Source organism: Sus scrofa, chromosome 12 (assembly GCF_000003025.6).
Source record: "Sus scrofa isolate TJ Tabasco breed Duroc chromosome 12, Sscrofa11.1, whole genome shotgun sequence".
NCBI classification, from domain to species: domain Eukaryota; kingdom Metazoa; phylum Chordata; class Mammalia; order Artiodactyla; family Suidae; genus Sus; species Sus scrofa.
This window is the reverse complement of record NC_010454.4, coordinates 1,575,737-1,596,714: the sequence shown is the minus strand read 5'-3', so window position 1 is coordinate 1,596,714 and position 20,978 is coordinate 1,575,737. Positions and strand designations below refer to the sequence as shown.

The 20,978-nt window shown below is 66.3% G+C and overlaps 1 protein-coding gene and 1 long non-coding RNA gene across 4 annotated transcripts in view; one reads left to right on the top strand and one right to left on the bottom strand.

Annotated features, from left to right (window-relative positions):
- AATK (apoptosis associated tyrosine kinase) overlaps positions 1 to 20,978 on the bottom strand; it is a 36,068-nt gene that overhangs the window by 12,907 nt on the left and 2,183 nt on the right. Inside the window, 1 exon segment of the mRNA XM_021066479.1 lies at positions 2,131 to 2,264. Within this exon segment, the coding sequence (XP_020922138.1) occupies positions 2,131 to 2,264 (134 nt within the window).
- On the top strand, positions 2,759 to 7,322 carry LOC102158172. 3 transcript variants are annotated; one of them, XR_002336937.1, is made up of 4 exons: positions 2,759 to 2,983; positions 3,275 to 4,079; positions 4,245 to 5,331; positions 6,223 to 7,322. It is a non-coding gene; the product is annotated as an uncharacterized LOC102158172 (long non-coding RNA). The 3 variants fall into 3 exon arrangements; XR_002336936.1 differs by having other exon boundaries at positions 2,759 to 4,079; positions 4,245 to 4,656; positions 4,801 to 5,331; XR_002336935.1 differs by having other exon boundaries at positions 2,759 to 4,079.

Here is a 20,978-nt window from a genome sequence, read left to right as displayed (position 1 = left end):
GCTCAGGTCTGGATGGGCAGCACAGGCCTCAGGTTGGCAGCGGATGCGGTGGGACTGGAAGCCAGCTGCCCCTGCCCATTGAGCCACCCCCCACCAGCAGCCTTCGGCCTGGGGGCCGCCCAGGCTCATCTGCCTGGGGATCATGGCTGGGGTTCCAGGACAGCAGCTTCCTCACAGCACCCCCTCCTGCCTCAGCAGTCAAGCCACTGAGTGCCCACCCCCTGCCCCACCGGGTAAAGCATTCCTGAGCGCCCACCCCGCCTTCAGCCCCAGGCCTGCAGGTCCCCTGGACCTTGACCCAGGTAGCCGGCAGCCGGCCACTCTCTGGGCTCCGTAGAGCTGGCTCAGTTGGTATTTTGAAGGGCGCTGCCACCCTGCCTGTCTCAGGAGGCCCCCTCCCCGATCGAGCACCTCCTGAGCGGAGGGCCAAGTCTCCCAGGAGTCCTGAGCCAGAGGCGGAGCCGCGGTAACCGTGCAGCGGGCCGGCCTGACCCCAACAGCCCACTGCCCAGGGCTCAGCTTCCACGGAGCTGCGGGCGGGCCGCCCCCGTGGGCAGGCAGCTGGAGCGGGAGCCAGGAGGCCTGGGTTCCTCCCCCTGCTGCTGTGATCAGCGGGCCCTGCTTTCTCGGAGCTCAGTTTCTTCAGCTGCAGTCGGGATGCCCCTGAGGGCCGGTCCTGGTCTGTACCCAGAGGGCACAGGGCCACTGGGGACAAGGCCTGCCGCGAGTCCCCTCCGCAGGGCCCAGGAGACCACCCTTGGGCCCCGGGACTGTCAGGACCACCCCCAGCCTGAATGCCAACCCCGCCTTGGGGTCTGCCCTGCCCCAGCCCGTTACCTGACGGTGCCACCCAGAGGCCCGCGGGACGGAGCCAGCAGAGCGGGCGATCAGGTAGGACAGCGTGAGCATTGCGGCCCAGCCCCTGCCCCCCCGACGGCCCCCGGCAGCAGCGGAGCCCAGCACCGGCCCGCCAGAGCCCAGGCGGGAGCCCGCTGTGCAGGCCGCCCTCCCACCCAGGCGAGCTGGTGCTGGAATGTTCCGGGCACCATGTTCCCAGGAGGTGAAGGGGGCAGGGGTAGGAGGGGCCGCGCTGGCCCTTGTGTGGGGCCTTGTTCTCCCACCCCCCGCGGAGGGGCTACTTATACCAGAGCCCAGGGCCCCACCCGGGCTCCCGCCCCCACTGCGCCGCTCCGGCCCCTGGATGCTCCAGGAAGACGCCAGCAGGTCGGGGAGACGGGCCCGGCGCAAGGACACCCAAGCAGGGGCTCGGCGTGGACCCCAGGCTCTCAGCTCCCGGGCCCCCGAGAGGATGGCCCGGCCATGAAAGGCGGCAAAGTCACCTTTGCAAAGACATGCGACAGATGCGCCGGGCAGGAGGGAGGGCACCGCTGCCCTAGAATAGGGTGAGGGCTGGGCTGTGGGTCGCTTGGCATGGCGACAAGGCCCAGGGCTCTGTGCCGGGCGGCCCCTCCCCTCCTGACCCTGCCGGCCCAGGAATCTGACCTCCGGCCCCGAGTGGGCAGCGGACGGCCACGGGCCCCGCTATGTGCTAGGTTGGCAGAACTGCCACGGGGCGGGCGGGGGTGGGGGGGGCTGCGGCTGGGTCCTCAGCTCCAGCTCCTTCTCCGGGTCCTCCATGCTCGGAGCTGCAGCTGAAGGTGGGGGGCAGCCGAGAGCGCTGCCGGCCTGGGGAACGACCCTGGGAGCGGAGCCCCCGAGGCGGGTGGCCTCCATCGTTTCCCCAGGGGGCAGAAGACACCAAAGGGAGGCGACCCCAGCCAGAGAGGATCTCCGATGCCAGGAAGCATATCTGAGCAACCTTGGTTTCCCTTTGCTGATTCCGACGGGCGAGGGTTCGAGGACGCCGTGCGCATGGAGCCCGGGAGCCCCCCGCGTGGGCTCCGGACCCCTGTGGCCCCCTCGAGGCCCCTCCTCACCAGCATGGGGTGCTGGGCCCACAGAGGCCCGACGCCGAGCGTGACAGCGTGAGGCCAGGCCCCCACAGGGGACCCCAAATGGGGGAGGCACTGGCTGGGAGGCCAGTGGGGACCCAGACCCGGGTCTCTGCGGTCCCCAGGGGGCCCGGCCTCTGGGATCGCATCCATAGCCCCCGAGGCCCCCAGCCCTCACCTTGAAGCCGATGCCGCCCTTCTTGCAGCACAGGCAGGCCAGCATGAGGGCAATGACGGTGAAGAGCCCGGAGAAGGACACGGCCACCACGGACAGGGAGGACGACCAGGAGAGCTCGCTGAGCGGGGCGCCGTCTGCAAGGGAGACAGCGCTCAGGGGCAGCCGGGCCGAACCCCGGGCTCCACAGCCCCCAGACTCATGGAGGGCTGAGCCTCTGCACCCTGAGCCTTGCTCTAAGCACCCCCCACCCTGGGAGGCAGCGCTGTTGGCCCAAGCCAGGTGGACACCCAGGGCGGCCACGGGGGCCCAAGCCTGCCATCCACGGCCAGCCCCTGGGTGCTGCACTGACCTCACCAGGGGGCACGGGGCTGGCAGAGCAGCCGATGCCCACTCGGCTCCCACTTCTGGGGGCTCATGGACATCCCTCCGTGAGGTCAGGGTCTCAGGGCTGCGGGGACCCCCTCCCCCATCTCTCTCAGACTGGCTCGCCCCCCTCACCCCTCTGGAGCGTGCCCCAGGGCTGTCATTGTCGCCAAGGCGATGGATGACACCAGTCAAGGCTGTGAGACCCCAGGGGGCTGGGATTGAGGGCTGGCGGCTGTCCCCTGGCCACATGCCAGGCTCCGGGCAGCAGGGGGCCAGGGCCAGGAGATAGAACACCCTCCAGCCTGAGGCTTGGGGACCCTGGCCCGAGAAAGCCAGCAGCAGAGGTCTCCAGCAGCCTGGTGTTCTCCAGTCGCTCTCTTGCAGAATGCCCACTGAGGCCCCCGGCGCTGCTTTTGTCCTGAGGACAGCAGCGCACCTTCCGCAGCACCTGTGGCCCCTGGACGTCTGTCACCCGAACCCTCGCCAGGTGGGGAACCCGTGATGTGAGGGCAGCACGAGGTGGCCCCTCGATGGGTAACATGGCCCCCAAATTAGGGCCCCGAGCTGCCCCACTCCCTGCCTGAGCCAGGGCTTGGGGGAGGCTGGGCCCAGCTGGTGGCTGCAGGATGCTGTGGTGGGGCCAGCCGGGTGTCCCCTACATGGAGGACAAGCTCAGCAGGCTGGCAACCCCACCCGGCCTGCCCTCCTGCCCCACCACTGCTCAGCACACACCCCCTCCCCAAGGACTTTCTGTCTCATTCCTGACACCCCCGCACAGGGTGGAGAGGCTGGCACCCGGCAGCTCAGTCACCCCAGAGGAGACCTCAGAACCTCGGCTGTGTCCCTGGGTCCCATGGGGCTGCGAGCAGCTGCCTCACAGGCCAGATTTCAGGCGTGTGCTTGTGGGCGTGCCTGTGCACACACCCCCACCCACGCGTAAGCCCCCACTGGGCTCTCCCACCCCAACCGCACACAGGCCCTTGGCCCCGGCATGTACTCGGCGGAGGGTGCCGAGCAGGCCTGGCTGCCGCAGCCCCCTGAAGCCAAAGCGCCCTCAAGGATGTGCCGTTGCCATGGTGACCCGTGGGCACTCAGCAGGCGCCCCTCCCGCCAGCCACCTCCCCAAGCAAGTGCTCCCCCAACTCCGTCTCCTGGCCAGTCCCGAAGCTGAAAGAAGGCCAGTCCTCGGGGCTGCACGGGCTGTTTGGGGGCAGGAAACCTCAGGAGGCCCAGCCTCAGCCCCCACCCTGGTCCCGGGGTGTGGCCGTCCCTGGGTCCCCTCCAGGTCCCCCGGCAGGTCCCGGTCAATCAGCATCACGTGCTCCTCTCAGCAGCAGAGGAAGCGGGGCACTGAGTGGGCCTCCCCCACCCCCGACGCCCATGAGGGTGGCTCTGTGGGGGTGGGGAGATGACCAGACAGGTGGGTGGAGCCAGAAAGGGCCTCCCAGAGGCTGCAGACCTGACGTTTCAAACCTCCAAACCCCTCCCATTTCTGGAGCCTCCCCAAGGCTGCAAGTCGAAACCACAGCAGTGCCCCTGAGACTGGAGCAGGTGACAGGACTGTCACCGCAGGAGCTTTGCAGGTGAGGACCCAGGCCCGTGGGAGCCAGGAGGTGCTGTCGGCCACCAGGGGGACCGCGCCCCACCCTCCAGGCCTGGGGAGGGTCCTCCAGCATCGCCCCCAGAGCCCTGAGGCCGCCCAGGGGGCCCGCGCCCCCCACTGCCCACACGTAGGCTTCACTCCTCAGGTCCTGCACCCCGGCCACCCCCAGAGCTGCTGCAGCTCTTCTTGTTTTGTGACCACCTCAGCGAGAGGAGTGACCGCCCAGGACACTCTCTGGGTCGAGGCCCAGGGGACACCCAGAGCCCCACGGAGCCCGTAAGCAACATGCTGGAGCCGGAACACAGTTGGGGAGCAGCAAGGCAGAGGGGTCCCTGGGGGTGGCGGTGCCCCAGGTTGTCCTCAGCACCACCCCGCTGCCCATTGCTCCCACGCCTCCACACAGGGTGGACCTCAGGCTGTGTGCCAAGGCCAGCTGGCCAGGGGTGCCTGACGCCACGTGCCCAGTTTGGCAGGGCCCCCCCTCCCCCGCTCCAGGACTGAGCAAGGCCAGGCCCGGCCACATGCCACCAGCCACCTCACCTCGCGCACCCGGACAGGTGAGCCCCAGGTTGCCCCAGCCTGCCCACTGCACGGGCCCCAGCCACCCCGTCCGCCCGTCCGTCCCCTGGCAGCGCACAGGTGAGCACAGGTAGGCCGGAAACGCGTCTATTGCCACATCTATCCCTGCTCCGTCCACTCAGAGGCCCGGCAGCAGTGACCCCCGAAACCATGCCCGCGGTGCCAGGCCGCTTCCAGAACACTCCCAGGCCCGCTCCAGCACAGCGTCGCGTGTGCCCGGAAGACAAGGTCGCAGACGGCTCTGCTGTTTGTTTCAGAAACTCACTGGAAAACCCACTTAGACAAACCTCACGCCACGCAGCTCTTCATCACGGAGCGCCCAGCCACAGCTCTGCCCCCCGGCCTCGCCACCCACCTTCGCGTGACTATGGGGCCGAAGCGAGCCCAGCACGGAGGCCCCCTTCCAACCAGACCCTGAGCCCAGACACATCCGCCTGGCCCTCGGCCTGGGGTTCGCCCACACCGGCCCTCGGGAGGGCAGGCCGGCTGGGTCTGGGCTCCAGGGAGCCCACTGAGCTGTAACCAGGGCGTCACAAGCGCCGCTCGGCAGTGATGCACCGGTTGGTGGGTCCGCGCTGCCCACCAGGTGGCGCTCTCTGGCCGGCTCCTGTGCGAGGGCTCAGCCGGGAGAGCCTTCGCGAACACACCCGCAGGTGAGCAGAGGAGCAGAAAGGCCCAGCGCACACATCACCCCGCTAGCCCCCTCTGTGACCGCGAGGGGCTCCGGGACTGGGGCCTGGGCGCTGCAGGGTGAGGACCCAGGCACGAGGCTCCCTCCAGGTGGCCATGGAAGACCCTGGATGTGGGGGAGAGACACCCCGCTTATGGGGTGATGGCTGGCTCAGAGGGGCGCATGCAGCTCAGGAGACCGAGCGTGGGGCTGCTGTATCCTACCCCACGGCCTCGGCTGACACCCTGTGTGGCAGGAGGGTCCCCCGAGGGGCTGCCCCGCTGGCTGGCTGTGCCTGGCCCAGGACCCACCCCATGACACGGTCCCGAGACCCCATCCCTGCCCCAGACCCTGCCTGCAAAACAGAAGGGAGCGCGTGCAACCGAGCAGAGCCCTGTGGGGCTCCTGGGCACACAAGCCTCCCTGTGTCCCCCATTTCTTGTTCCTGGAAGTGGGCCTCATCCAGCCTCCAGGGCCATCCCTGCATTCCAAGGGGCAGGCGCAGACAGGTGCTGCTCAGGGAAGGGAGGGGGCAGAGACCCGGGAGGGGCCGTCAAGCAGCAACAGTGCGGCCGTGGGGTGGGATCCTGGTTCCCTCTCAAGGGACACGCGTAATGACACAGGCACCTCACCCAGCTAAGGGAAAAGGTGTAGCCCTCATGCTCCTCTTAGAAACGAAAACTTTAAAAGCGAGCAGCTCAGAGTCCTCCCTGTCCTTCCCCCTGGCTCCATCGCCCTAAACACAATCACCCACAAGCTGACGATCAGGCACCCCAGCACACCTGCCTGGGAGCCAGAGGTGACAAGCTCCTGAAGTCTTGCAGGAACATTCCCGGCCTGTTCTCACCTCTGCCTGATTTGCCCTTTTCTCCAGTCCTGTGACTCGGGGCAGGGACCCAGAAGACCCCTCACCATCAGGCCGAGACCGCCCGACGCCAGCTTTGAGGACTAAGACGCCCCCGAGCAAAGAAGGAGGCACGTCCGCCCTGTGCTGATTCCTGTGTGAAAACTGCCTTCTCCCTTTCCCGTCAGACTCGCTGTAACTCTTCCCAGTGCAGGCACGGTCTTGGAGGCATTAGCTTGCTGAGGCCTCCTCTGCCCGGCAAAGCCGTAAGAGCCAGCTTTTTCTGCCTCCATAACTCGGGCTCCTGGTCTCTATTCGGTACCAGTGGACAGAGGCCAAATTCTGGCAACACACCCACCGCACAAAGCACAGGGGCCGCCTTGGAAGGTCCTGGCAGGGGCAGCGGCTCCCAAGGCAGCGCAGGGTCAAGGTCGCTCCAGGAAGGAGGGTGCCAGGGACAGAGGGGAGGGAGGCTGCTAAGAGAAGAGAGATGCCCCCCTCCACCAAGGAGCCCCCTTGCAGGGCCACTCGCTGCTGAGACCTGGGCCTGCGGTCCTGCCCACAGGAGAGGGGCAACCTCGTGCCAGTATCAGGGGACTCCTGGTCGTGGTGGGAAGAGACCGCCTGCTCACCCTCCTCCCCAGGCTGGGCAGGGCAGGCGGCAGGGGGGCGCACCAGGCCGCCTGGGCTGGAAGCTCTGCCCCTCACCAGCTGTGGGACTCCGAGCCTCAGCTTCCCATTTGAAAATGGGGACACCTCACCCCGAGCATGCAAGAGGGGAACAGCACCCCGAGACGTCAGCCAGGCCTGGCATACACCTCAGGTCCCCCACCGGGCCCCACCCCTGCCCTCCCCCACTTCAGCCCAGCCCTGGGCAGGGGGGAGGGTGGGCTGAGAGGCGCCCCAGGCCTCCCACCGGCTGAGCTGATGGCGGGAGCGGGGGGCGGGGGAGGTACCAGAACAGGGTAGAGGCTGGTCCCCCCACGAGGCCACAGGGTGGCCACTCGCCACCGGCTCCACCCAGAGGAGCAGACACCACGACCATTTCCCGAGTGACTTGGGAGTGGCCGAGGGGGGCCCTGCAGCCCGAGCCCATGGCTGTATCCTGTCAGTGAGCCCCCCGCTCCTGCAACCTGCCTGCGTCGGGGCAGCACGTGGCCCCTAGGGCCCCCGGACCCCAGAGCCCCTTCAGGCCCCACTTGCCCAGTCGCCCTACTCACCCCAGCTGGGATGGGAGGAGGCCTCAGGGCCAGCGGGACCCCGAGTGCTGGAACGCTCTCCCTGAGGATCCACTTCACATCCGGGCGGCCCTGGGCCGTGTGGACCTCGTTGGTCTGCGTCCAAGCCTCCGGCCTGGGCACTCGTGGGGGGCGGCCCTCATGGGGAGAAGCGAGGCCCCCACTCCTTCAGCTCGTGCCCGCCTCCTCCTGAACTGGGGGCCCCGACTTCCAGGGCCTCCAGGGTCTGCTCACGCCTCGTGTGCCCCTGGCGGGGTGAGCGGCTCAGTGCCTAGGGGCTCCAGGCCTCCCCAACCCCCAGCATCCTGCCGCCGCAGGACCGGAGCTGCTCAAGCTTCATCCAAGCCACCATGGCAGGGCCAGGCGGCCCCCATCTGAGCCGCCTTAAGCAGGGGCAGGTGGCCCTTAACTGGGCCGCCTTAAGCAGGGCCAGGCGGCCCTTAACTGGGCCGCCTTAAGCAGGGGCAGGTGGCCCTTAAATGGGCCGCCTTAAGCAGGGGCAGGTGGCCAGAGTGGCCCTTCCCTGGGAGGGGGTGGGTAGCACCTCCAATCTCGGGGCCACTCCAACCCCGCTCGGCCCCATGGGCCAGGTTCCTGCAAAGCAGCCACGGGTTACTTCACGCACCCCCTCCGCCCCCGCTGGGCTTGCTCCCTGCAAGGCACCCCTCTCCCCTTAGCTGGGCACCCACGGCCAGGGTCACCCTGCAGGCACACCACCTGCCTGTCTTCACCCACAGAAGCTCGGCTGAGGAAGCCGCAGACGGGGGCCTAGCGTCCCTGTCCCGAAACCCTCCCTGCCCTCCCCGTGGGCACAGCTGGGGCAGGGAGCCAGGACCCTGGGGACAGGTGGCACCGGCACAGGAAGAAGCAGGGCCTGTGGGTGGCCGAGAGCACAGGGTGACCCTGGGGCCAAACTGGGGGAGCAGGACCAGGCTCCCCGAGAGCAGCGGCCAGCCCACCTCGGACCAGCAGGGGTTGCGGTTCTGGAGGAGAGTCCTTCTGTCCTGCTTAGGCTTCTACCTGCATCAGGTGAATTCACACGGGAGGGGCCTGAGAGCTGGGCTCCCTGTTGGGAAAACAAGTTGGAAAAGCGAATGTGTCCATACAATGAAAACGCCACTACGGTAACAAGGCAGCGTGTGCGGAGCCCAGGGGCAAGGGCCCCATCTTCCCGCCCTGGGTTCAGTGACCCAGCAGGTGACAACCGCCCTCCAGTCCCGCAACACCCCCAACCATCCCAGCAGCAGGGGGACCAGAACCGCCTCCTCCCGCAGAGCGCCCGCCTCTGCAGTGCCCTCCTGTGGGGACCATGAGCAGTGCACCCGTTTTACTCAGACTTTTTTTTTTTGTCTTTTTGTCCTTTTGCCATTTCTTGGGCTGCGCCCATGGCACATGGAGGTTCCCAGGCTAGGGGTCTAATTGGAGCTATAGCCGCCGGCCTACACCACAGCCACAGCAACGCAGGATCCGAGCCCCATCTGTGACCCATACCACAGCAACGCCAGAACCTTAACCCCCTGAGCAAGGCCAGGGATCGAACCCGCAAGGTCGTGGTTCCTAGTCGGATTCGTTAACCCCTGAGCCGCAACGGGAACTCCTACTCAGACTTTTGAGAATAATAATTCCATCCACTGCAGAAGCAACACAGCAAGCGAGACAGGCAAGCTCCCCAAGGAGCCAGCAGGCCCACAGCCTCTGCTGGCTCAATCCTGCAGCCCAAAGGGGGCGTCCTCCTTGCCAGCGCTGTGGCTTGGGCACCCTTAGCATGGCCCAGCCGTCTCCAGGACTCAGCATCCTGTAAGCTGCACGGCCACACTTAGGAAGAGTAACTCGGGCTTCTCGGGCACCCGCCGTGTCCCCAGGGTCTCCTGTGGGTGCTTTCCCTGCCCGGAGGAGCAAGCGGGCCTCAGAGACGCCCCCCGCCAGCCGGGCCTTGCAGCTCAGCTCTTGCCCCCACAGCCAGCTTCCCCCCTGGAAACACCCTTCCCTCCCCACCCCACCTCCTCCGGCCAGGTACGCGTGGGGACAGGGGTCAGACTGCAGGGTGTTTCATGGTGACGGCCCCGCGAGACGCAGCCAGACACTGTCTCCCAGGACAGGGGCAGCAGGTCCGCCAGCGGCCCCCAGCCGTGCACCCTTCCTGTCGTCCTGCTTTGTTTCTGGGTCCCACACGCCCTTTCAGCTCCCCCTCCCGACCTTCTCCACCCCCCACCCCCAGACCACCTCAGGGAACTGCACCCTGGGGTAGGGGCCTCGGGGGAGACAGGTGGGCCTGGGGCCCTCTTTCCAGACCCGCAGGGCTACAGCTGCATGTCCCCAGCCCCTCCATGCCTCCTGGACATCCCCAGCCCCCACAAAACCTGCCAGGTGCTGGCTCTGGGACACTGTGCATGACTGTGCTGCCTGCCATGTGACAGGCCCTCTCCAGTCCTCCAGGACCAGCCCGACCCCGCTGGGGGAGGGGGGTGAGCAGGGTGGGTGGGGTCCCCGGTGGGCAGGGTCCCTCAGCAGGTGGAAGGCTGGGGCAGGAGGCTGCAGGGCCAGCACCTGCTGTCCTTGGGGCGGGGGGACACCGAGCAGAAGGCAGGGCCCCCGAGGCCCACCCTGGAGGCCTCAGGCCCTTCCTCAAGGGGCTCCTGTTGGGGGCCCTGGCCCTGCAGGTGACACAGATTCTGCTCTCCTCAAAGGGATGGGCTTCAGAAGCCACCAGAATCTTCGGCAAACTGCCCTCAATGCTGGTGCTCTGGTCCTGGCCTCGCCCGCCTCCAGAGAGCTCCGAGGGGCTGGAGGGAGGAGGGAACGGAGCAATTGGGGGTGCTGGGGGGGCGTGGCTCCGGACAGAACCAGGTGCCGAGCCCGGCTTCTCGTAAAAGGAATGTGACTTATTCTGCCAGTGGGTGGGGGTGAGGTCAGGTGGGGGTGGCCACGTGACCCCAGTGGCCCCCCAACTCCCCCACCCCCTCCCAGCCACCTGTCAACAAGACCTGTGACCTTAGAGTGGACAAAGCTCTAAACAAGAGAGAAACTTTAAAAAGGGCAGGAAGGAGTTCCCACTGTGACGCAACAGGATCAGCAGCATCTCTGCAGCCTCAGGACGCAGGTTCCAGCCTGATCCCCGGCGTAGTGGCTTAAGGATCCGGGGTTCGGGATTGCTGTGAGCTGTGGTGTAGGTCGCAGACGCAGCTCGGATCCTGCATGGCTGTGGCTGCGGTGGAGGCCGGCGGCTGCAGCTCCGATTCAACCCCTAGCCTGGGAGCCCCATAAGCCACAGGGCAGCCAAAAAAAAGGCGGGCGGCGGGCAGAGGTAGGGTCTTGTCTGCGTAGCTCGTCCTACGATCCCTAAAACCACACGGTGCTGCGGCAGAGATGGGCCAGCAGGCGAGGCGCGGAATGACGGCCCGGATCAGCCTTGGGCTCCGCGGAGGCCCCCACAGAAGCCCCGGGCTGAGGGGGGGGGCGGGGGAGTCGGCTGTCTCCATAAGAGCCCCACGGGGACGGCAAACAGCACACCCCAGAGAGCGTGAGCCGTGATGCTATTACTTTGGGGCCCCGATCAGCAAACAGGTAAAAAGCACTTTGAGACTCAGACAGAAACAAGCACCCGGAACACGGTCAGGCCGCAAACCAGGAAACGCAATTTCTCTAACACACAGGAAGACGCGCAGCCTGCTCCTCATAAACGAAATGAAGTCGCACCCGACGTCGGCGTCTGAGAAGCGGGCGTCCGGCCGAGGCCGGGGCACCGGGACGAGCCGCCCAAGGCGCTCGGGGTGGAATCGCTTCTGGAAAGCGATGCGGAGACAGGCATGCAGGGTCCGGGAGCCCAGCCAGCGCCCTGGCCAAGTCGTTCCCGGTCTGGGAATTTAAACTGCGAACACCCGACGGCACACGGTCCAGAACGAAAACGAGGAGAGGTGAACGTTAGCACCGCAGCCCGGCACCCTTCCACGGAGATGCTGCGTGCAGGGAGGCTTAGGAGGATGAGAAACAGCCCAAACAGTAGCTATAAAAGGACGCAGTAAAAACAACGGCGGATCTGCGAAAGAAGCCATAGAGAGCGAATTTCAGAAGATGTTTTATTTATTTATTTGTCTTTTCAGAGTCGCACCCACGGCACAGGGAGGTTCCCAGGCTAGGGGTCCAATCGGAGCTACGGTCGCCCGCCTACACCACAGCCACAGCCACGCGGGATCCAGGCTGAGTCTTCGACCCACGTGACAGCTCACGGCAGTGGCGGATCCTTAACCCATTGAGTCGGGCCAGGGATTGAACCCGTGTCTTCATGGATACTGAGCTACAGTGGGAACTCCCAGAAGACGTTTTGAGGAAACAAGGAAATATCAACATGATGCCAGTTCTGGGCGCACAAGGAGATGGCTGGGCTCAAGGCAAATGCCTGTTATCTGACCTTGGGCTCAAGGGTTCGTGAGGGCTCTCAAATGTAAATGTTTCATGACCTGGGACGTATCTGTGTGCCCAAAGCCACCAAATCGCACACTTCAGACAGGCACCGTTTAGGAGTTCCCGCTGTGGCGCAACAGGACTGACAGCGCCCCTGCAGCACCAAGACTCGGGTTTGATCCCCGACCCAGCACAGTGGGTTGGGGATCTGGCGTTGCCACAGCTGTGGTGTGGGTCACAACTGCGGCTTAGATCTGATCCTTGGCTTGGGAACTCCATATGCCTCGGAGCGGCCACAAAAGAAAAAAAAAAAAGGCAGTTTAGTCTATTTCTGCTGCACCTGTGGCACATGGAGGTTCCCAGGCTCGGGGTCCAATCGGAGCTACAGCCGCCGGCCTACACCACAGCCACAGCCACGCCAGATCCGAGCCACGTCTTCAACCTACACCACGCTCATGGCAATGCTGGATCCTTAACCCACGGAGCAAGGCCAGGGATCGAACCCGAAACCTCATGATTCCCAGTCGGATTCGTTTCCACTGCGCCACGCCGGGAACCCCCAGTTTAGTCTGTTTCTATTATACCTTAGTAAGGTGGAAAACAAGGGGCAGGACGTAAAACTGTTTATAAATCCGAATCACAACCATGTCCCCAAAACCCCAACCTGGAAGAAACGACCTCAAAACGCGGAAGCGGTTGTCGCGGGTGGGAGAATCCTGGGCGGGTCATACCTTCCCGTTGTCTGCGGTTTCCCTCTTCCTACAGCTAAGTGTGCCCTCCGTCTAGAACCAGACGTGTACAGTTCTATTTAATTATCACCCACACCTAATCCTGGGACTCCCATCTTTTTTTTTTTTTTTTTTTTTTTTTTGTCTTTTTGCCATTTTCTTGGGCCGCTCCCGCGGCATATGGAGGTTCCCAGGCTCGGGGTTGAATCGGAGCTGTAGCCGCCGGCCTACACCACAGCCACAGCAGTGCAGGATTCTTAACCCACTGAGCGAGGCCAGGGATTGAACCCACAACCTCATGGTTCCCAGTCAGATTCGTTCACCACGGAGCCACGACAGGAACGCCGGGACTCCCATCTTTAAAAGACCCCCATGGCTTCACTGTGCACAGAATAGAGCCCAGACCCGGCCCTGGCGTCCCCGGTTCTGGCCTCCCTCTCTGCCGCACCCCCGCCCCCCCCAGCTCAAACCCTCTCCCCACCTCCAGCCCTGCCCAGGCCACTGGGCTCCATCCCACAGTCCGGACCCTGCCCCATCTCCTCGGGGTCTGTGGCTTCCAGCGGGTTCCTCGACAGGCCTGAAGCCATCTTCTAAAAGCACCACCCACAAGCGCCCTCCCAGCCTGCCCCCTGCCCTCCTGCCACCTGCTGGCCCTTCTCCCACCGAGCCTTTCTCCTCACCGTCCCCTCAGCCTGGCCAGGTCCCAAGGTCCCCAGGGATGAGACACAGGGCGCTCAGGAAGGGCTTCCAAGCAGCTCTCCAGCCTGAGTGTGGCCGTACAGCCCGGCCAATGTGCCCGACACCCCTGAACCCTACACCTAAAGTGGTTACTTTCATTCTGTGAGATTTCCACCTCGATTTTTGTTTTATTTATTTAGTTTTAGGGCCGCACCCGTGGCATATGGAGGTTCCCAGGCTGAGGGTCACATCGGAGCTACGGCTGCCTGCCTACAGCACAGCCACAGCAACGCAGGGTCCGAGCCCCGCCTGCGACCTACACCACAGCTCACGGCGAGGCCGGGTCCTTAACCCACTGAGCAAGGGCAGGAATCGAACCCGCAACCTCATGGTTCCCAGTCGGATTCGTTAACCACTGAGCCACGACGGGAACTCCCCACCTCAATTTTTAAAACATGAAGTGAGGGCGGGGGTCGAGACTGAGTCGGGTGTGCCAACGCTGCCTGGCCCCCACGGGTGGCCACCCCCAGTGTCCCCCTGGCTGGCTTGCTGCTTTCCCCCCCAGAGCCCCTTTTCTGCACCAGATGCACAGCCTGGCCCCTCACCCACCCCCTCGGGGAGTTGCCCACACCCCTGGGACAGAGGCCCCATCCACAACAGCCAGGACGCCCACATCACAGCCGGACACCACAGGGAGCTCACTCCTCCACCGGCATCCCCGCCAGGGGCCGTGGGCCCTGGACACCACCCCAGCCGCCATCACACCGGAGAGCCAGGCCGGTCCCGACGGGGGCCCAGCCACGCCCGGTCTGGCACTGGAAACTCACTGGACATCGGAGGTGGAGAGGCTCCATCCCTGCTGCTCAGGACAACACACAGGCCGGGACCCCGCGCACTCAGCACCCGTGCCCACCAGCCGCCAGAGCCACCCCCATCCTGGCCCCTGACTCGGCTCCCTGCCCCTGCAGGAAGGAGGCCTCGGATCCCCGGATGGGGTCATCCGCTCCCAGCACAGCTGAGCCCGCAGTCCTGGGTGTCCAGCCCCCACCCGTCTGCCCCACCTAGTAAGGCTCCGAGCCCAGCGGGCCCTCAGGGGCTGCTCCTGGGCTTCACACGAGCCCACGCGCCGCGGACCACAGAGGACACTGAACCCCCCTGCAGCCCCACTGGCCAGCGGCTCCACTGAGACCCCCAGGTGCCCCGGCCCCCCTGCCCGGTGCCCGCAGAGCCCACGGGGGCTCAGACTTGGGCTCATCAGCAGGCCTGGGGCGGGGCTGTGGCCGGGCATCTGAGGACAGACATCCTGGCTGCCCCCGAGCTCGCCCGGTGATGCAAACTGGATCTTGAGCAGGAGGGAGCTGTGTGAGCCGGGGGAGGGCGCCTCTGAGCGACACGGCCAGCAGGCAGGGGAGGGTCCATGTGCCCAGGCCGCCAGGGGCCTGTCGTCTGTACCTGACACCCCACCTTCCAGCCCCCCGCTGAAGTAAGTAGCCGTCCGAGGGCAGGTCCAGAGCTGAGGGGCCCGTGGGCATTTTCTTGGCAGAGGTTTGCCCAAGGGCTCCTGCGGGGGTGGCAGCCCTCTGGCCAGCGGAGGAGGGGAAGCCTCCCAGACGGAGGGAGGCCCCGCGCATCTGTCTGCTCACTCGTCCCCAGATGCAAGGACCCCCGGCGACTGAAATCTGGCCTCGCTGCTCAGACGCCGCCCCCCCACCTCCCCTGGGAGGGCGAAGGTCACATCTGTGGGACGCCCCACCCCACGAGCTGGCCCTGCATGAGGCAGTCACGGATGGCCCCCAGTCTCTGCTGACCCCCCACCAGGCTCGCCTCTGGCCCTGACCACAGCCAAGCAGGAAACTGAGGCCCACCCTCCCCCCAGAAAGCGGCTCTGGGCAGGGGTGCGGCCAGACCCCAGCTCCGCAGCTGCCCAGGCTCCACCCCCCGCGGGTGAGAGGGGCCCGAGGGGCATCTGGGTTCCAAAGCTCCCCCGCCCCCCGAAGACTGGAGGTCCCAACACAGAGACACGTGCGGCGCCACCTGCCGCGCGGAGGGCGTGGGGGGTGGGGCCAGCAGGGCATCGGGACAGCGCACCCCAAGGACTGAGGGGCTGGAAGGGGAAGGGGGCTGCCTCCTCCGCGGGAGAGAAGTTCAAGTGCCCGACGCTCGGGGGCTGCAGCCATTCTGCGCACTTAAGCGTCAACCCGAAGTGACAGACCAGACCAGGCGGAGTGTCCGCCAGGCGTTCGAACAAGCAGCCGGGAGGTACCAGCCCCACGGCCCCCGGAGCGTCAGGAACTGCAGGTCATCCAGAGCCGAAGAGGGCAGCCCACAGGCAGACGGGGGCCGGGGCCCGGGCACCCCCTGACCCCCGCCAAGGGCAGGGAGGGAGCACGCTCCCCCCACCACAGCCTCACACGGGCTGCCCCTCCCGCACAGGCACCCCTCCTCCCTCCACACCTGCACTCAGACCCCTGCACCCGCACTCACACACGCAGACACAACCACTCTCGCCACACCCACTCACGTGCCCCTCTCTCACCAGGAGACGTGCTGTCTGTCACATGCGCCCCGAAGCCCACGCTGGCAGTTTGGGGCATGGACCCCCAGCCCAGTCCCCCTCGTCCCAGGGCCAGCGCTGGATGTAAACACACCCGCCGAGCAGCACAGCAATAAAAGGAAGTGCCATGGAGGCGTTCCCGCGTGGCGCAGTGGGACCGAATCTGACTCGCATCCATGAGGACACCGGTTCGATCCCTGGCCTCGCTCAGTGGGTTATGGATCCGGTGTTGCCGCGAGCTGTGGTGTAGGCCGGCAGCTGCAGCTCCGATTCGACCCCCAGCCTGGGAACTTCCCCATGCCACAGTGCGGCCCTAAAAAGACCAAAAAAGAAAAGAAAGTGCCACAGCCTCGGCACCAACAAGTGACGTTCCCTCCACTGGCAGGTGACAAGGCCAGCCTGGTCACCACCACCACCAGTGGCTCCTTGACTCTCTCCTGAGCACCCCGGGACCCACCCCCATGGCAGTCCTGGTGCAGGGCAGGGTGGGCACCCAAGTTGTCCTCAGCCCCGACTCCAGCACCAGCTGCTAAGGTGGGAGGGTGGCTCAAGCCCAGAACTTCCTGCCACCGTGGCCTCCCCATGTCTGCCTGGACCCCACTGGGGGGAGAGCCGGGAGGTGAGGTGAGCTGGGCAGTGGGGCAGCAGGGCAGGCCTGGGCCGGGAACAGCTTCTGCCGTGGGCAGGCATGTGTAAGCCCTGGCCCTGCCCATCCCAAGCAGGCCCCACCCGGGGGCTCCTCCAGGGCTGGGTGGCCCCAAGAGGGCGTGGGGCCGGCCCTGTGGGTCATCCATCCCCAGGGGCCAGAAACTGCCCCTTGGGGCTGCCTGCCTCATGCCAAAAGGATCCCAGGCGGCCTCCCGGGAGCAGCGAGAGGCCCTACCCCCCCGCGTGCTGGCGAGTGCTTGCCAACTGGCTCTGGAAAAAGCAAAGGAGGGGTTTCCACGTGGAGCCTTTCCCAGCTCCGGGGGGCAACGTCTCCCACCGCATCCACCTCCAGCTACCAGCCCGACGCCACCGAGCATGAGGGCAGGAAAGACTCACCCCAGCGGCGCCCACACACCCTGAACAGTGAGCCCCAAGCACGCCTCTGACCAAGGGTGGCCCCTGCTGACACGTTCCACTGCTCCAGAACGAATGCGTGTCACGCGCGGCAGGCCAGGGCCTGGCACCCAGGGACGACCCCAGAAGACGGCTCCAAGAGGCCAACCAGCCCCAGACAGGTACCCGCCGTCCCAGGCCCATCAGGCTGCCCCGCGGCGCTCCCAGGACGGCTACCGGGAGCCGGGTAGGATGCTGAGTGCTGGGCACGGCCGCGGCCTCCACGAAAGCAGCCCCAACCCAGGCCCATTCGCGGTGTGCCCACGGCGGAAACCCGACGGCCCTGCAGACAGAGGTAGGGGACCTCTGCAGATGGGATGCAGACAAGGGCTGCCGGCGGGGGGGCTTTCACAGAGAGATCGGAAGTGTTCTGGAATAGACTGGCGACGCTTCCGCGCGGGCACTAAAGCCACTGATTGTGCCTGAAGGTGGATGGGTCATGTGGCCCATGAATCACATCTCAATAGAGCCGTTAGGACGAGTGGGAGAGGTGGTGTCCAAACGCCCGGGGCAGAAGGCCGGGCCGTCGAGCCCACGGGGCGAGGTGGAACGTGTCAGCAGGAGCCACCTCGGACGGACGCAGGCGAGACCAGCCTGACGCGAGTCCTGCGTGTGTGCAGGGCCCCGTGTGTGTGCAGAGCCCCGTAAAAGCGCGACTCCTTCTTCCCAGGGAGGCGTGAGTCCAGGGCGGGCCTCACAGCCCGCGGACCCCAGGCTGCTCCACACAGACGGGAGCCAGTCACCGCATCCTTCTACACGTGACCGCCCCCCTGGCGCCCTCCCAGCCGGACCCAAGGCTGGACGCGCAGCCCCAGGGAGACCAGCGGCAGAGTCTGCGGGGCCCAGGGCAAAGTGGAAGCGTGAGGCCCTGGTCAAAGCATTAAGAACCTTAAGTCGGTGGGACCCTCCTCGAGCCCACGCCCTCCCCAGGAGGACCCCCATGTCACCAGCACCACCCTGCTGTCCAGCCCCGGGCACCTCGGCACGGGGGTGACCTCAGGCTGCGGACGGACAGGCTGTGTGCCAAGACCATCTGGTCAGGGCTGCCTGATGCCACGTGCCCAGGCCAGTGGGTGGGTGGGAGCTGCAGTGACCTCCCTCAGGGGGGCACGGGAACACACCAGGGCCCCACCTCCCCTGCCAGGACTGAGCGAGGCCAGGCCCAGCCACATGCCACCAGCTGCCTCACCTCACACCCCCAGGCTGACAGACAGGTGAGCCCCAGGTTGCCCCAGCCCACTGGCGGCATGGGGCCCGCCCATCCTGTGCCCCACATCCCCTGGCAGAGCCAGAGCAGGGGCCTCACCAGGGAAAGACCTTGGCCACCCACCCCCAGCCCCAGGGCTGGCAGAGGGAGCCCCCGTCCTCCCAGAAACCCCTGCATACCCAGCTCTGAATGCCGTTCCCGCGTGGCCCCGACTGCGGGTCTAACCCCAGAGTCACGCTTAGCAGACCTCTGACCCTGGGGCACCCAAGCCTGGCAGAGGAAGGCAAGGGCCCGGCGTGGACACCTCCCTCCTGCGTCGGCCCAGACAGGCCGCCCGGGAGCTGGCTCCTGCCCGGCGTCGGCTGCCCTCATTTCCTCGGCCCGCTTCCTCTGCGGGGGCGGGAGGCCGCGGGCCTCGGGCCTGCTGGTGCAGGTTCCTCCGTGGGCGCCGGGGAGCGAGGCCCGGGAGCCTCCCTCACTGCGTCCAGTGCGCTCGCGTGTCCCCAGGTGTCTGCACATGTGCTGCTCGCTCTCCTCCGGGCGCACCTCCGGGGGGGCAGGGGTGCCCGTTTGCACAGCAGAGATGGGAGGCTCTTGTGAGGGCAGAGGCAGGCTCGGCCCCAGACAAGTCCCCTGCGGGGCTCGGAGCCACCCTGCAGGAGCGTCCCGAGGCTGCCACAGACTGGGGGCTTAACGCACGGGGGTGTCCGACGTCCTGGGGGGCCTCGCTCCCTCCGGTCCACGACCCTTCTTGCCTCTCCCAGCTTTGAGAGGCCCCAGGCCCTCCTCAGCTTGTGGCCCCATCACCCCAGCTCGGCCCCCATCATCACGTCCAGGGGAACCCCTCCTCTCTCCCGAATCTCCCCTGCTCCCCCGAGGACCTGAGCCGTGCAATGAGGCGGCCCTAAGCCAGGATGACTTCATCTGGTCTCAGCGCCAAACACCTGCCTCCGGACAAGGTCCCGTCCTGAGGCTCCAGGCAGGCACCCGTCTGGGGGATGCGACTCCACCCGGGAGCCCTGGAGCTGGGGAGGGGGCGCGGGGTGCCCATCTCCCGATGGAGAATGGGCGGACAAGCTCAGGGCAGTGACTGCGGGTGGAGGGGCCAGGAGCAGCCCACCCTTGGGAAAAGGTGGCCGGGTGACAGTGGGGCAGGCTTTCAGGGCCAGCTTCCAGGAGGGACGGCTCCAGGCTCCCCAGGCCTCAGGGCACCGTGACTCCATGACTCAGCCCCCCCACTGAAATGAGGTCGGGGCGAGGCCGAAGGTCACGCGGAGGTGGGGGACGCCAGCCAGGAGATCACAGCACCTTCGGCCCAGCCCAGGCTGCTGTGCACATCGTTACACACCGGTGAGGGCGTCTTTGAGCATGCGTGCTTGTGTGTGTGTTCACGTGTGTGGGAGCCTGTGTGCGTGTGTGTGTAAAGCTGCACAGGTGTGTGTGGGAGAAACAGCTCGTCTGAGAGAAGGGCACAGCCTAACTTCCTGGAGAATGTGCCAGAATGCAAAGAAATCGGCCAGGACGGGCAGTGACCTTCCTCCTGCCTGAGCTGGCCCGTGCCCTCCAGACCCGCCCGAGCCCAGCAGCTTCCCCCGGGGCTAGTCTCCCTTGGGCAAAGGCTGGGGAGGGGACACTGGGCAGAAGGCTGGCTCTTGAGCCCCTGGAGCCTGAGCCAGTCTGGGAGGGCCTGGTCCAAGAGCTTGGGGAGCATCTGTCTTCAGCCAGGCCCTGTGGGCAGCAGACCAGGCGGGGCGGGCACCACTGCCAGGGCACATCCATCAGCCAGGGTGCGGGACCCCAGGGCCACACGAGCCCATTCCTGGGTCCCTCCAGCCCTCAGGTGCCTGAATGCACCCATCCACGCAGCCCAGACCATGCCCGGCCAGACGCCCTCCTGTGCTCTGTCCCTACCACAACCTGCGACCTTCAACCCACGGTCCTGGTGTGCCCGGCCCCGAGCCAGTGCCAGTGTGCCCGCTCACAGCCGGGGCCAGACACAGGGCCAGGACGTGCCTGAGAGGCTGGGGCCCTGGTGGGGGCCGCCTTGTCTCCCGCAAGCCTACCCAGCTTCCAGGTCCCTCCAGCTGGTCTGCAGTGACCCCACCCCCGAGTCAGCCTCAACGGCACTGCCTGGGGACCAGCTGCAGCCAGCGCTCCAGTAACCTGCCTGTGACCCTCAGGGTGGGCCCACAGTGATTCCCGCCTACAGACCGAGAAACTGAGTCCCAGAGAGGGTCACGGGACTGAGGGGGTGCTGGCCCACTCTGCCCCAGGCGTCCTCACCAGCTCCCTGCCCCCGGGCTCCGACTGAGGCCTGCGCCTGTTGGCACCGGCTGAGGTCCTGGGCCACAGCTGGCCGCCCGAAGCTGGAGAGGGTGAGAAATAAGAGCGGCCCCCAGCCTCAGAGCACTGCCCTTGAGGCCACACCTCCCCCCTCCCCTGCCCGGCCAGCTGCTCCTGATTCCCACGTGGCATATGCACTGTCCCCCACCCACCACCGTCACTCCTCAGTTACTGGCTTCCATGCCCGGCCCCCCGTCTCTCGTCTCTCCAGAGCGAAGTTTCACCTGCAAAGGGCTGAGTCTCAGAGAGGCTGAGTGACTGGCCCAAGGCCACACAGCGCTGAGGTCACAGGGCTGTGACTGCCCAGAAATCCCCCACGGTCTCCCCCATCCCAGGGAAGAGCTGGAGCCCCGAGGAGGCGGCCCTTCCAAATGCCAGCAGACATCAGCTGTGGCGACCACAGCGCACACTCAGGCCTGGCCCTTGCCAGTGGCCTGCCCTGCCCGTATCTTATGGGTGGTAGGTGACCCAAGCAGCCAGCACTGGGTTTAAACGAGGCCCCCCGGCTGCAACCACGCCCAGAGCAGGCCCGTCTG